This window comes from Ambystoma mexicanum, chromosome 14, assembly GCF_040938575.1.
Source record: "Ambystoma mexicanum isolate Mex_15411 chromosome 14, UKY_AmexF1_1, whole genome shotgun sequence".
NCBI lineage: Eukaryota > Metazoa > Chordata > Amphibia > Caudata > Ambystomatidae > Ambystoma > Ambystoma mexicanum.
The window spans coordinates 427881906-427896793 of NC_090940.1; the positions used below are offsets into that span (position 1 = coordinate 427881906).

The following is a 14888-nucleotide window of genomic DNA, read 5'->3' on the forward strand; positions in this document are numbered from 1 at the left end:
TGCTTGTGTCCTGGCTTCTGGCGGTGCACTGTTTTCCAGAGATGCCGATTTTCTCTGCATGGTAGCTGGGTGAAAAATGATTGCATCTTATGTGGAAGTTAGATTGTGTAACGATTGTACCAGCTCCTCGTCCCCCAGTGGTAGCTCCTGGTCACTTTTTAATGCTGGATACCAAGGAGTTGCCTTTAACACCAGTACATAATCTTAATGTCTCCCCTGCAGGAGAATGCTCACATGCAGGGATTTGAAAACAAGCATGTTAAAGAGGTAACCCTTTTCACCGAAAGCCAGTGGGCATGGCCAGAGTACAGCTTCAATTAATCCATTAACTCTCAGAAACCCTGCTTTAAAAAAAAACACTGGATGGCGTGTTGGGTACAAAGTTTGGTGGTAAGGCTTGATTAAAGCAAGCTCAACGAGTTTCCATAAGGCAGAGGTCTTCAAACTGTGGGGGGTGCAGGCCCCCAGACCAATTTCAAAAACAACCTTTTTTGATGTGGGAATGGGCAGGGGCGGCTAAGAGCATAAACCGGTCGCACCAATGAAAAAGTGGCCCACAGTTGCAAATGGCAATTCATCATGTCGGTGACAGAAAAGTACCCAAGAGTTTGTTAAAATGTAAACTAATTGTGGTATTTAAGGGCTGCTTTTTCCAGTTGAGGGAGTGCTTCTGGGCTGGCTGAACTGTCAAAAAGTACAGTTAGGTTCCCTAGCCGCACATGCTTAGTGAGCCATGCAAGGCAGGGGGTGTTTTGCTTTGCAAACCCTGCATAGCTTATTGGAAACACTGGCTTGAGAACTGCATTGCTTTATGTGCGAGGGGGGGCTCCTGCAGCATGGAGCCGTGTATTCCAGCACCCACACGCATGCCCCCTACTGAATGCATATGCAGGGGCCAAGAAGCTCTTGCTTCCAGGTTCCTGCTTCCAGGTTCCTGCTCATGATGCAGGAGCTTAGAGCACTGGGAGTAAACTTCAGGGCTGGGGCAGAAGGTAATTTTAAGTACTTGCTGCGTCAATGTGTGCGTCTGTGGAGCGTGGGGGATTGTAGAACAAAGGCATCTTAAAAATGCCTTTGTTGCACAATCCTCCTACCCACCTGCCAAAATCCACTCTCAGGTGCTGTAGAGCCCGGGGATGGTATGTTTTACTGGAAATCAGATGTCCAGCGAAAGAGATCACACCTGCCACCCAGCCTGCCAATTGTTTGGCTTTATGCCATTTTTTATTTAAAAATATTATCTAGAATGCAACATTTGAACTCATTACAAAAAATTCCCCGGGGACCCCGCCTACGCTCGGTCGCTATATCCGGGGGAAATATGAATGCCACTCCACTTCATATGCGGTTTCTCCCAATCTGTTCTCTAATGCAATGCGGCTTATAGGTGGACAAAGCACCACTTAAGAGACCAAATATGACGTACAACGCGTGCACAAATGAAATTCGTAGTCCAACATACAGTGGGAAAATAAATAGGGAGTGGCCGCCATGTGTTCATTTTCAGGGCATTCCAAAACACCTCCTTAGAAGCCCCGCGTGATTGTATATTTCTGTTGGGGTATTATTGGTGGCCGAGCACGGTCTCGATATGGGGAAGTTTCTTGCCAGTTTATGGGATACTGCTAAAGTGAGCCAGCACTTATAAACGTGTCACCAATATTGTGGTGGGAGGCGAGTTTCTGAACTTGTGGCACGACTGGAAAGTTTAAGGCCCAGCAGAAGAAAAAAAACACCAACATCTTTGCAAAGAGCAATGCTACACGCAAGCAATGTGGAAAAGGATAACTTAAGAGTCGACGAACAGCTATGGACAATATGATCTGCATCTAAAAGGCGATGGCGGCAACCACATTGAGTAACTTAGTAAGAAACATATCCACGGATTGCGCAACCAGTCTGTTAGGTCACGTTAACGGTACGAGAATACACAACTGCATTTAACCAAAATATTTACGACCTTACCTGTAGCTGTGCTTCGGGGGGACCAGGCTTCGAAGGCTCCTCTTGCGCTGTACCGGTAGCGTGTAATCCACCCTGTTGTGAATCTTTGGACTCCGAACTTGATGCAACTGTGGACGGAGTAGAATCAGGCGGAGTATAGCATGCCTGGGACCCTGACCCTGTGGAAGTCGGCAAGGAGGACGTGGGTACCACCTGGGGCAATGCAGAAGTCAGCTGCGGTGAATAGCTTGCATGGGATGCGGTCGTGACTGGTTGTGAAGAAGTATATGCCGCCTGGAGTGACGTGGATATAGGAGCTTGTGACGGTATAGAGGGTGGTTGGGGTGATGCGAAATCAGACTGGGATGAGGATGGGGTTGGTTGAGAATTAGTGTATGCCGATTGTGAGGAAGTATAGGTTTGCTGAGGTGATGTATCAGAATGAGATGGTTGGGCTGAGGTGTAAATTGGCTGGCCCGATGTATAGTCCGCTTGAGAAGTAGAATAGCTTGATGGGGCTGATGTATATGCCGTCTGGGATGTGGTATGCGGCTGTGACGTATAGCCCGACTGGGTCACTGTATATGTGGATTGGGAAAACGACTGTGATGAATAGTCAATTCCGGGTTGAGAGGCTTGAGATTGGGTAGTTGAGTAGGTGGATGGAGCGCCCTCAGAGGTCGCGTTCGGGTAGCCAGGTGGGGGCTGCGGCGTCTCAGCGCCAGTTCCGCCAGGTACTGCCTGCGTGTTATCCTTCAGAGCGGCAGCATTATCTGTGTCCATCTGATCCACAGGTGAGGCAGAGTATCCAGACTGCTGATCCACCCTAGGAGGTACTGACGAATTGTCAGGCTGTGGAGGTGGGTAGCCAGCCTGAGGGGGGTAGGCTGGCTGAGTTGTGGTACTGGCCTCTGGCGGTGGGACAGCAGTAGTGGGTGGAGGGTATTCAGATGGATAGACCTGCTGTGCTGGAGGGTATTCTGTCTTGGCTTGTGAATAATCGCTTACTCCATACTGTGAAGGTGGGTATGCAGGTGGCGGGTAATCTGCTGGAGGGGGGTACTCAGTTGGGGGGGCATATTCTGGTGGCGGATATTCAGCAGGTGGTGGCGGGTAATCCGTTGGTGGTGGCGGGTACTCTGTGGGGGGAGGAGGATACTCCGTGGGGGGAGGCGGGTAGTCCGGAGGGGGATAAGAGGCCTGAGAGTAATCAGCTTGACTATAGTCGGGAACCGGCGGGGGATAGACCGTCTGAGAATAGTCTGCCACGGGAGGTGGGTAAGCAGGGGGATAGACAGCGGGTGGGTAGGCACTCTGTGAGTAGTCAGTCATGGGTGAATGTGTGTAGTCAGGTGGTGGTTGGTCATAAGAAGGGTATCCCCCGTAACTCTTGCGTATATACTGTTGTTGCACTTGATAAGAGACGGCCGGTGGTGCCACAGCCCAGTCTGTGTAGGAGGGAACAGCAGGAGGGGGTGCTGTAGCGACGGGCGGTTCGGGTGGAGGGGGTAGAGGTGGTGGTGGCGGCTGTGCGGGTGGCGGTGGCGGAGGTGGACCGCCAGGCGTACCTGCTGGAAGCACTGTCTGCAACTGCTTCTTGTGCATCTGTTGAAGCTGGGCCAACTGGGCCAAATGCTGCTCACGGATACTGTCGAAGGTGTTGGTAAAAGTCGGCGCTCCGGCAGTAGAAGTGGTGGTCGTGGAGGCAGTGGTGGCAGCAAGCGGAGGCACAACCACGGCGGTCACTTGGGCAACGGAAGAGGCTACTTCCACCGGTGGCGGCGGTGGGTAACTCGTGGCCACTGTAGCAGGTGGGTAGTTAGACACTGCAGGGTAGGTGGGGGCTGCAGCGTCCGTTTGATAAGCGGCGGACACGGCGGTTGCCGGATAGGTGGAAGCGGCCGGGTAGGTGGAAGCCACGGCAGCGGCTGGGTATGTGGAAACTGCCGGGTATGTGGAGGCCAAGGCAGTGGTTGGGTAGGAGGAAACTGCCGGGTAGGCGGAGGCCACGGTGGTCGCCGAGTAGGTGGAGGCTACTGTAGACGTCGGGTAAGTGGATACAGCCGGGTAAGCAGAGGTCGTGGTAGTTGTCGGGTAGGTGGACGTTGCCGGGTAGGTGGACGCCACGGTAGTGGCTGGGTACGTAGATACCGCCGGGTAGGCGGAGGCCACGGTAGTCGCTGGATACGTTGAAGAGACCGGGTAAGTAGACGCCACAGTTGGCGCTGGGTAGGTGGACGCCACGGTAGTAGCCGGATAGGTGGAAGCTGCTGAGTACGTGGGAGCGGTCGGGTACGTGGGAGCAACTGTGGTAGCTGGGTATGAAGAGGCCCCTGTGGCAGCAGGATAGGGAGAGGCCGCACTCGCCGTCGGAAAAGCGGAGGCAGAAGCAGCCGATGGATACGGCGAGACCCCTGTGGGGGGGGCTCCGTATATGCCCCAGGCCGGGTACATGGTAGATGGGACGGTTGCGAACGAGCCGAGCTCCGGGCTGGTGCTGCGGCTGCTTTCGGGCCTCTGGAAGGTTCCAGGTAGTATTCCACCACGCGCGCGCGGCTCCGTCTCTAGCTCCCTAGCTGAATGCGCGGCCACACCGTGCCGCCGGAACTCTGCGTGCGTGTCGGCGGTGTTCCTGTGACGTCAACGCGCGACGCAAGGCACTCACAGCGGCCCAACGGTCGATGGAACACGCGACCTTAGGTGGTCTGGAGGATTTTTGGTGGACATTTTAGACTTGGGAACTTCATATTGATAGTGCGGGACAAACACTTGATACCATTTACAAATAAGCAATATATTGCAACATATAATAGTTTATTTATATAACCATTATTTAATATTCGTACGCTTTGTAAAGGGCGACTGTTAACTAATCTACTGTAATACATCTTTCTGTCGGGATTTATGCGACTTCTCCCTTCCCTAGTCGGTTGGTATGGGCTGTAGAGGACCGAAGAGAGGGACTTCGTCGTGGAACAGTATTTCCAGTCTGTCTTCCGTGTCAACTGAACTGGGTGCGTTCTTTTGTGGTTAGAACTCACTGGCTGCAATGTAGTATCTGCGCGTCTTAGGTTTCGATTTTGTTTGCGAATTTTTAATACCTGTAATGCTCACGGGGGAGAAAGTCAAATCGTTTTCGTGGTTGTATGCATTGATACACACCTCTCAATGGATTCAGGCAGTTTAGCTGCTCCTCATAGCCAAACTTGCCGTTAAACACGCATGCCGAATCTGGTGGCCATTTTGAACATTGCGCGCGCCCGCTACATAGACACCGCCATTTTACTAGAACATTGTTCTGCGCGTTTTGATACCTCCGTGAGTTCGCCGTCTTATCTACGACTACGATGCACACTCGTACGTATCCCACGAAAATGTTGACGTTTATAATTGGCGTTTCTTTCTCTCGATATTTCTTGACCTATGCGCCCGTGAGCAACACGACTTTAAATGTTCCACCAAGATTATGAAGCACATGGGAGGGGAGATTTCGTCAGAGAAAGTAGAGTACGTTATTTTGCATTACGGTCAGAATTGCAGGAGAAAGTGGACAATACAGGTTATCTATGCTAACATAATAGAAAGTCATTATTCTATTAAAGACACAGATGCAAAGGTTATACCCAACTCTACTCTTTAGTTCTCCAGCAGCAAATTGAAAAAACACTACAATAAGTACAAACGTCAAAGAACTACAATTCCCTTGAATATTTCATGATTTTGTAGTTTGTTCTTAATTGGTGCTTGTTTTCTATGTGACTTTCTGTATCCAATCAGTCTTTTATCAGCTACAACTTCCTTACATCTTACTATTTCTTAAGCTGTTTTACCAAACTTGTAACTTGTGTCCCAACCGGTTAACACCACAACCTGAACTTTTATGCGCTCCTATCCTTCATGATCGTGAAGCCTTGGGATCCGTACCTGTCGAACAAACATAAACCCTATTGAAACCAACCATTGAATGGTTGGGCAATCACATAAATAATGCATAGTCCTCCACTCGTGCTCCCATCCGGAACACCTTGGATACCACGGCACCCCATACTGTTCAATGTCATGCCTGCTTGTCGCATGCTCCATTTTTCAAGCCAAAAAAGAGACGTACAACCAACGGATGTCTCAAGCTGAATCCAACACAAAGGAGTTATTTAAAATTCTCAAAGAATTAGAATCTCCTTCACCTGTCTGACACTGGTATCAAAGACAGCACTTGGTTGCAATAACATCCAAAATGCACTGCTCAACAAAATCACAACCCTGCAATCCAAAATTAATGCCAAACAAAATACACTTCTCCCCTAACTAAAACTATGCCTCCGAAAATGACTACCCCATTTTCCCACAAGCCATTCAGTTTTACACCACTCGTGAGGTTGAAAAAATCATTAGTACCCTAAAATCTTCGAATTGTCAAGGTGACACTTGTGCAGCACCGATCATTAAGGAATCGGCCCATGACCTTGCGCCTCTCATAACTACCTTCCTCAATTCCTCATTTCAATCGGGAGTGGTCCCTAACAATCTGAAGTATGCCTGGGTCATACCTTACTAAAAAAACACCCTGGATCCAGAGTCTCCAACCAATACAGGCCCATTACTACTGTCCAATTTCTCCTAAAAATATTAGAGCAGCCTGCCTACAGATACAGAACTATTCTAGGCACAAGACAATCTGGCTTCAGACCAAAACACAGGACTGAAACAGCCCTCTTGGACCTCAAAACCCAAATTGAGGACCTAAAAGATAATGGCAAAACTGGCACTTCTACTCCTACTGGACTTATCTGCTGCCTTCGACTTGGTCAACCACCAAATCCTCTGTCAACACTTGAAATCTGCAGCACATTTTTCTGATAACGCTACCAACTGGATCAGGTCATTCCTAGACAATAGACACATGAGAGTATTGTCCTCAGCTGACCCAGCGCCTGTCCCCTGTGGGGTCCCGCAAGGGTCATGTGTATCACCTACCCTCTATAATGTGTTTACTAAACCCCTGTTTGATGTGCTAGGCTCTCTGGGTGTCACCTACACTAACTACGCTGATGACACCCAGATACTAATTCCCATCACAGGCGATTACTCTGTAGACTCTAAATCACTAAACGACATTTACTTTGTCATCCAAGCCTGGATGGCACAACATGAGCTCTGTCTTAATGGCGACAAGACAGAGCTCCTCATTCTAAGCACACAACAAAGACTCAACAAATTGAACCCTCTGTTCAGCTCATTCAATATCGATGGCAACCCCATCAAAGTATCCAAAGACACAAAAACCTTGGGAATCTACCTAGATTCCACTCTCTCCCTTCATAGACAAACCAATGCAGTTGCTGCTGCTTCAGCTTACACATGTAAATTGATCACAGCCTGTCGACCATTCCTTTCTACGCAGAATTGCATCACCCTCGCTAGGACACTGGTTATGTCTGAATTGGACTACTGCAACGTACTGTACCAATGCACTAACCAGGGCAACCTCAATAAACTCCAAATCACTCAAAACAACGCTATTAGAGCAGCCCTCAACATCCCTAGATCAGCACATATCTCGGAAACCAGGAAGAACCTGCACTGGCTCTCAGTCGCCCAAAGGATCTCACTAAAATCACTTGCCCTTACCTACAAATGCATTCACAACCAGGGCCCTATCTACTTAGCTTCGCAGTTCACTCCATATATCCCTCCTCGGTCACTCAGGTCTGCCCCCAACCAGAGTCTCTCCATCCCCAGATTCAAGCTCCAAACATCCGGAGGGGTTAGCTTCCCAGTCGTGGCAGCCAAACTTTGGAACTCTGTGCCTCTCAATATTAGAAATCTATCTTCACTTAACCTATTTAAACTCAAAGCTAAACACTGGCTATCCGCCTCAGATGACCGAGTGTCCTACTGAATAGCCTGCTTCCCAGTTTTTGTTATGCACGCCTGACTAATCTGTACTATTTTTTGGAATCCTATGCTTTGTACTTTGTCACTTGTAATGTTGTAACCATTGATTGAAGATATGCGCCCGGTAGCCTCCGGGCCTGGTTTTGCGCTATACAAATAAACAAAATACAAATACAAATTACCCATCTGACTAAAGTAGATGGTGAGACCGATGTAAATGGTTTCCTCACAGCAATTAATAACTGAGATTCCCCTGCAGGTCTAAGCTGCGTTGACATGACTTCATAGGCTCAGACATCCAACCAGACAATGCTTAGGCTGTTAAGGAAAGGCTGTATATTCTACTTTCTTAATCCCGATTTTGTCCTTTTTGATATATAAAATGTGACTCCTGTGAGCAAAAAAAGGTTCTCCAGTCAACCTCTGATGCTTTTTTTTTCGCGAGATGAGACAAAGCAGGGAAGTATCTTTGCCCATAAAGCTTTCCCGTACGCATTTTCGCTGTCCAGCCATGTTTCCAATTACTTCAATTACTACATTACCGGAGTCATCACCCCACTACTCTCAAGGAACAATTTATTGTATGGTTTGTTTGTTTATTTTATTTGTAGCGCGCACCAGACCCGAAGGTATCGGCGCGGGAACAAGAATACTTTAGGCTTGCAAGTTGCTTATATTTACATAGGTTACAAAGGCAAAAATGCAGATTAGTACTAATACAGCAGGTCATACATATGCATTACAAATGAATATTCAATACAATAGGTAGTCGAAGTGCAGTGCAGCTGCGGGTCGCGCAAGAAGGTCAAAAAGTCCAATTTGTTTGCTAGGTCAACTAGGTCATGTGGCTGGGCTATCAGTCATTTTCTTTAAGCCACTTAATCACAGTTGTTCGAAAATGTGGGTATGATTGGTCCGTCCTTAATGAGGGTGGGAGGGAGTTCCACAACTAGGCAGCTTTGACGGGGAAGCTGTTTCCTCCAGTTGTGGTCATTTTGAACAGGGGAACTGATAGGCGGTTTGTGTAGGCAGCTCTCGTGGTTCTAGGTGTAACTCTTCTTTTAAATCTCTCTATTAGGTAGCTTGGTGCTAGGTTGTTGAGACACTTTAAAGTTAGAGAAGCAGTTTTTAATTTGATTTTGTCGACTGTGGAAAGCCAGTTAGATTGTCTTCCAGTCGATGATATATGAGCTCTCTTGGAGATTCCTAGTGCCGCTCTAAGGGCATTGTTTTGCAGTATTTGGATTTTTTGCGTGATGTATTTATTAGACCCCAAATAGAGGGTGTTGCAATAATCCAGTTTGGACAACACAAGTGCTCTTGCCAACGTGGTTCAACTATTTGTAGAGAGGTATGGTCTAGTTGATCTGATTAATTTACAAGTATAGGCTGTGGAGGATGCCATAGCGTTTACTTGCTTAGCCAAGGTGAGACAGGAATCGAGGTAAAAACCTAGTGTTTTTACCTCCTTGGCAACTTTAATTGTATGGCCATTTATGCCAAAAATTGTGTAATCTTGGCTAAGTTTCCTGATGTTCAGTGTAGTCCCCAGAATGATGAGTTCGTTTTGTCATCATTCAGGCATAGACCATGATGTGCCATCCATGCCTGGATGATGAGGTATATCTTATTCACCAAGGCCAAATCCTGTTTGTAATCCCCAGAAAGTGGGATGAGAATCTGGGTGTCATCTGCATAGTTAGTGTAGGTGACACCTAGAAGGTCCAAATCATCAAACAGGCTTAGTAAAAATGTTATAAATAGTAGGGGAGACACATGATCCTTGTGGTACACCACACGTAATAGGAGCTGGGTCTGCAGGCGCTGAGGTGGAGAAGACCCTCATGGTTCTTTCACTTAAGAAGCACTTTGTGATCCACCAGGTCGAAAGCTGCAGAGAGATCCAGAAGGAGAAGCAGGGCCGTTTTTCCTTGGTCTCTCAGCTCGTCGACCTGTGTCTTAAGATCAATGAGTGCTGTTTAGGTTCCGTGCTGTGGTTGGAAGCCTGATTGCCGCAAGCCTAGGTGTTGGTGCAGTTCCATGAATTTTCAGATCTGTAAGTAGGCCACTCTGTCTAAAATCTTTAGTAAAAATGGCACTGTGGTGATGGGCCTATAGTTTGTGGGTATGGCTGGGTCTAGAGATTGCTTCTTGAGGGGGTTGGGGGGTGGACCCAAGATTGCTTAAGATTACTTGGTATAATACCTGATGAGAATGAGGAGTTGATGAGTTTTGAGATAAGTGGTGATAGGACTCTAGAATCATCTTTTATTATTTGTGCCGTGCAGTTATCGACTCGACAGTTTGATGGTTTAAATAATAGGATTATTTTTTCAACCTCCAGTATGGACACTTTGGTGAAGTTGAATCTTAGTTTGGGTTTGGCCGTAGTGCCATAGTGCGAGGTGTGTTAGTTTGGGTGGTTGTGGGAGCTAAGTTTAGTTTTTTTTGTTGTCAATTCTAGTTTGGAGTGTGGCGATTTTGTCGCCCAGAGCTTTCTGTATGTTAGAGCACCATACCTTGTTTTTAACACAGTTATCATGTACCGGTATAAGGTTCTCCAGTTCTTTTAGGATTGTAAAGAGCTCCTTAGTTCCCGATTTGGCTTGCATTATTCTAGTGTCAAAGCTTTCTCTTTTAGCTCGCTTGATTTCAGATTTGTATTTTGTAGATGCATCGGTAAGGGTAGCTTTATTCACTTCTGGGGGGGCTAGTCTCCAGGAGGATTCACACTTGTGTTTTTCTAGCCTTAGTGATTTCAAATAGGGAGTAAACGAGGCATTTAGTTGTTCTCTAGGGTTCTGTTTTCATTTTTAGCGCTGCAATATTGTCAAGGGCATTGGCCATAATTGTGTTGAATTCGTTGACTAGCGATGAGGGATCAAGAGTTTAGGGTAGGTAGAATTAGCGGTAATAACCTGTCTGTGGTTATTTATTTTTATTTATTTTAGTATTTTTAAAGCGCTCACACAGCCCACAGGCATCGAGACGCTGTTACAGGAATAGTTTTTTTTAAAAATTATTTTTATTGTTTAATTGTTTATTTTGTCTTAGCTACGCAGGGGTTTCTAAACGCGGATCCCGGGGATCGAACCTGTGTTGCTTCGTGTCGTGCTTATGTTTTTTTTTTGTTCCTTGTTAGCGTTGGAGGTGGTATACTGTTCTGTTGGGGTTGGGGGATTTTAACGTCTATAGAGAAAGCTATAAGGGCGTGGTCTGTCCAAGCTTGTGGACTGATGGAGGTAATAGTTGTGTTGCATTTATGGTCCGTCACCCAGTCAAGTATTCTGCCTTTCTCATGGCTAGGCTGTATCACTCTTTGGGTATAGCTGAGCTCCGATAGGACATTGGCAATGTTTGTGGCTTGTGTGTCTTTGGGATCATTGAAGACCAGGTTCAGGTCTCCTAATAGAATGGCTTGAGAAGTATTTTTTAAATTATCAGAGAGTATCAAAGAGATGTTCTCTTCAAAAGAAACAATTGGTCCTGGTGGCCTATAGATAAGGTGTATGTTAATGGTTTGTGAGTTGGAAGTTAGAAGCTTGACAGTTAGGGACTCACAGGATTTGGTGTGCAGGGGTGTTTCTATTCTGATTGACAAATCATGAGTGCTAGGCCTCCTCCACAGGAATTAGTTCTGACTTCCCTGAAAATTGTATAATTGGTGGGAACAGAGAGCATTAGGGCTTGGCCGGTTGCTTGGTGTAACCAAGATTTGGTAATGGCTAAGAAGTCGTAGTTACCTATTTCTAGAATGTCGGCAATTTCTGTGGCATGAGCTATTAATGACCTGGCATTAATGAGTGCTCCTTTAAGGGTGGGGCTGGGTAAGGCAGATCTATTGTGTTTGGATAGGCTGGTGTGTCGTTTGAAGTGTTTGTCTGTTTTATCTTTGTAGTTGGTAGTAGTATTTACAGAGTAGTAGTTTAATTTAGCACTATTCTTGTGATGATTCCTATTATGAGCACTGATAGTAAGGTATCTAGCAGGCAGTTCATATATCTTCGGTAATCCCGAGCGTAGCTTAGAGTTCCTTTGTGTGATGTCACATGGAATGTTAGTTATAATAAGTTTAGGAGTAAGTTACTTTCCTAAGGTCTGTTCCATGCTTAGGGAGGACACATCTAGTCTAAGAGTAGTATTTATGCATACAACAGAAATGTTCCACGACAGAAGACTATTGTGAACAAGCAAACAAACTTGATACCTGACTCAGAGCTAGGGGCCACCTGAAACAAATTATTAGGCATGCACACAAACAGGACAGATGTACCCCTAGAATGGCACTCCTGACGCCAAAATCAATAAAACCACAAGAAGGCAGACTGGTGTGTGTATATACCTATAATCACCAAACGATCAAGATCAAGGCAACCATCCAAACATTTTGGCCACTGGTATAGCTCTTCCCAGAGAACCAGTCCCTTTGATGGCCCTTAAAAGATCTAAGAATCTTAAAGACTATCTAACTCATGCTTCCGAAGCCCTAGCAGCAGAAGCACATTGTGTAGGATGAGACCCATAACAAGCCATTTTCCCTGCGGCACATGCAGTGTATGCCAATTTATAAAGAAAATGCCAGGTTTTGAGATCAAGGGCAGGTCCAGGCACTTTATACATCTTTCAAACTGTAAAACACAAATGTCGTGTATTGTGTACAGTGCCCATGTGGGCTCAGGTATGTGAGCCAAACAACTAGGCCATCCACAAAAGGATTGTTGATCATCGGTCTAAGATGAGGTGTCGGACATTCTCCGAACACTCGCAGGATATGTGTTGGTGGGTGCTAGAAGTAGTAACCAATGCAATTAACATAAATGCATCTCTTGATCACAAAGAGGGCTGGTGGATTCACAAACTGTACACATCTGTGTTCTTTGCTTCAGGTTTCCTTTGCCCCGTATGTTCTCTCGATGAGGGACTGGATACCTCACTATAAAGACGCTAAATCCTGCTCCTTCAGATAAGTTACTGAAACAGAAGTCCTAGCCATCATAAAGCACATTCAACCCTCCTCATGCAAGGGTGATATCGACCCTGCGGCACTCATCAAAGACTGTGCAGAACCACTAGCGCCACTGGTCCCAGCCTTCATCAATGCTTCTCTCTCCTCAGGCATCGTCCCCCCTTCCCTCAAAGAAGCCTGGGTTCGACCCAGACATGCCAGACAACTACAGACCCATAACTACCATCCCATTCTTGATTAAGATACTGGACAATGCGGCATACCTCCAGATTCAACAATTCCTTGAAGACAACAACATCCTGGGTAAGAGGCAATCAGGTTTCCGGCCACGCCACGGAACCGAGACTGCCCTTCTCGACTTAAAAATTCAAATTGAGCAAACCCCCTGGTAAAGGGAAACCAGCACTGCTCGTGCTCCTTGATCTGTCTGCAGCTTTCGATCTTGTAGATCACAAGACCCTATGCAGACACATCAAGGATGCAGCCCATTTCTCCCAGCAAACCACCTCCTGGATCACCTCCTTTCTGGAAGGAAGACTAATGAGCGTGTTCTCTGACCAGGCATGCCACCCCTAGCCCCATCCACTGCGGAGTCCCTCAAGGTTCATGTACCTCGCCTACCCTCTACAACATTTTTACTCTCCCACTTTACAATGACCTTGACGATCACGGCATAGCATATACTAACTACGCCGATGATACGCAAGTGCTACTCACACTCACTGGTTCCTACAAACAAGACGCAACCACACTCAATAAGATCTATGCCCTCATCCAGGCTTGGATGGCGGCTAATGGTCTATATCTCAATGGAGACAAGACCAACATACTTCTGGTAGGTCCCAAACAAATTGAACAGTAAATACTCATCATTCAACATTGACCATACTACCATCACCAAATCGGCGGCAGCCAAAACTCTAGGAGTATACATAGACTCCACTCTATGTCAAGGCAAGTTTGCGCTATCGCCTCATCGGCTGCACTAACAGCGAAGATCATAAACGCTGTCAAACCCTTTCTCCCACAAAAAATGCCTGTCCATAGCCAGAGCTACTGTGGGGGCAAGGCTGGACTACTGTAACGTCCTGTTCCTAGGCACATCTTCCAAAAACTTGAAGAAACTCCAAACCACACAAAACGACGCCCTCAGAGCAGTCTTCAGCAGACCCAAGAGGGAGCCCATATCTCAAGCCAGGCGGGACGCCCATTGGCTCCCAGTTAAAGAGCGCATTCTCTTTAAAACCCTCTCCATTACACACTCTTGCCTATCAAACACAGCACCCCCCTACCTCTCCAAAACCATTCACTGCGCCACGTCAGAAAGACCCAAGCGGACCCAACACTGCAACCAGCTTGCAGTCCCGACCTTTAAAAAATCCAAAGCAGGAGACGCGAGCTTTGCAGTCCTAGCTCCAAAGATCTGGAACATGATACCACCCACACTCAGGAAAGAGACATCCCTCACAGTGTTACGCAAGGCACTGAAAACTCAACTCTTCCACTACCCACTGTCTCATATGCACACCCTTTCTTAAATGTGGGACCCAAATGTTTTGCCATCTCCAACGCATCTCACCATTGTACGAATACGAACACACTATGTAAACTGCTGTAAAGTGTATGCAAACTGTTGGTTCGCCTAAGCAAGTATCATGTAACAGCGCCACAATGCCCATGGGCTGCTATGTGCTTTATAAATGCAAATAAATGAATTATGTCTCTCAGTATTGTCAGCAAAGTTTTATGGACCGGCTGTCCGCCACGACCACTCTGTGGTCCCGCCACCACCTCTCTCCGGGCTCCTGCCCTTTTGGTTGTCTTCCCCTCATGGGAATCGCCCAGGCCCCCAGATAAGGTTATTACTACGTCTTTTTATGCATGAAAATCTTGGAACTACGACCACTTTATTATTTTCCTGTGTACATATTTACGCACAAGTTTAGAGCAGAGGGCAGTGCAAAGATCAGGTTACTTGACAGAAACCAGAACGCTTATTTTGATTTTTATCTACATGGATGTGATTGCAAGCCATGGAGAAAAGCCTCTGAAACAGAATGTATTTCTCTGAAGCCTTTAGAAA

The 14888-nt window shown here is 46.7% G+C and overlaps 1 protein-coding gene and 1 long non-coding RNA gene across 8 annotated transcripts in view; one reads left to right on the top strand and one right to left on the bottom strand.

Annotated features, from left to right (window-relative positions):
• The window catches only part of YLPM1 (YLP motif containing 1), a 1127325-nt gene extending 1122769 nt beyond the window's left edge, over window positions 1-4556 (bottom strand). For 5 of the 7 annotated variants that reach the window (XR_011283753.1, XR_011283754.1, XR_011283752.1 and 2 more), the window contains exon 1: window positions 1966-4555. Coding sequence is in view for 4 of the 7 variants with exons in the window: in XM_069637605.1 (XP_069493706.1) it covers window positions 1966-4398 (2433 nt within the window). In the remaining 3 variants the exon portion in view is untranslated. Of the gene's footprint in view, window positions 1-1965 lie in introns of all 7 variants that reach the window. The other 2 variants (XM_069637607.1, XM_069637608.1) reach the window with 2 other exon arrangements.
• Window positions 4557-5145: 589 nt separating this feature from the next.
• The window catches only part of LOC138526857 (uncharacterized), a 48658-nt gene continuing 38915 nt past the window's right edge, over window positions 5146-14888 (top strand). Inside the window, exon 1 of the long non-coding RNA XR_011283755.1 lies at window positions 5146-5301. This is a non-coding gene — a long non-coding RNA (uncharacterized lncRNA). The remainder of the gene's footprint in view (window positions 5302-14888) is intronic.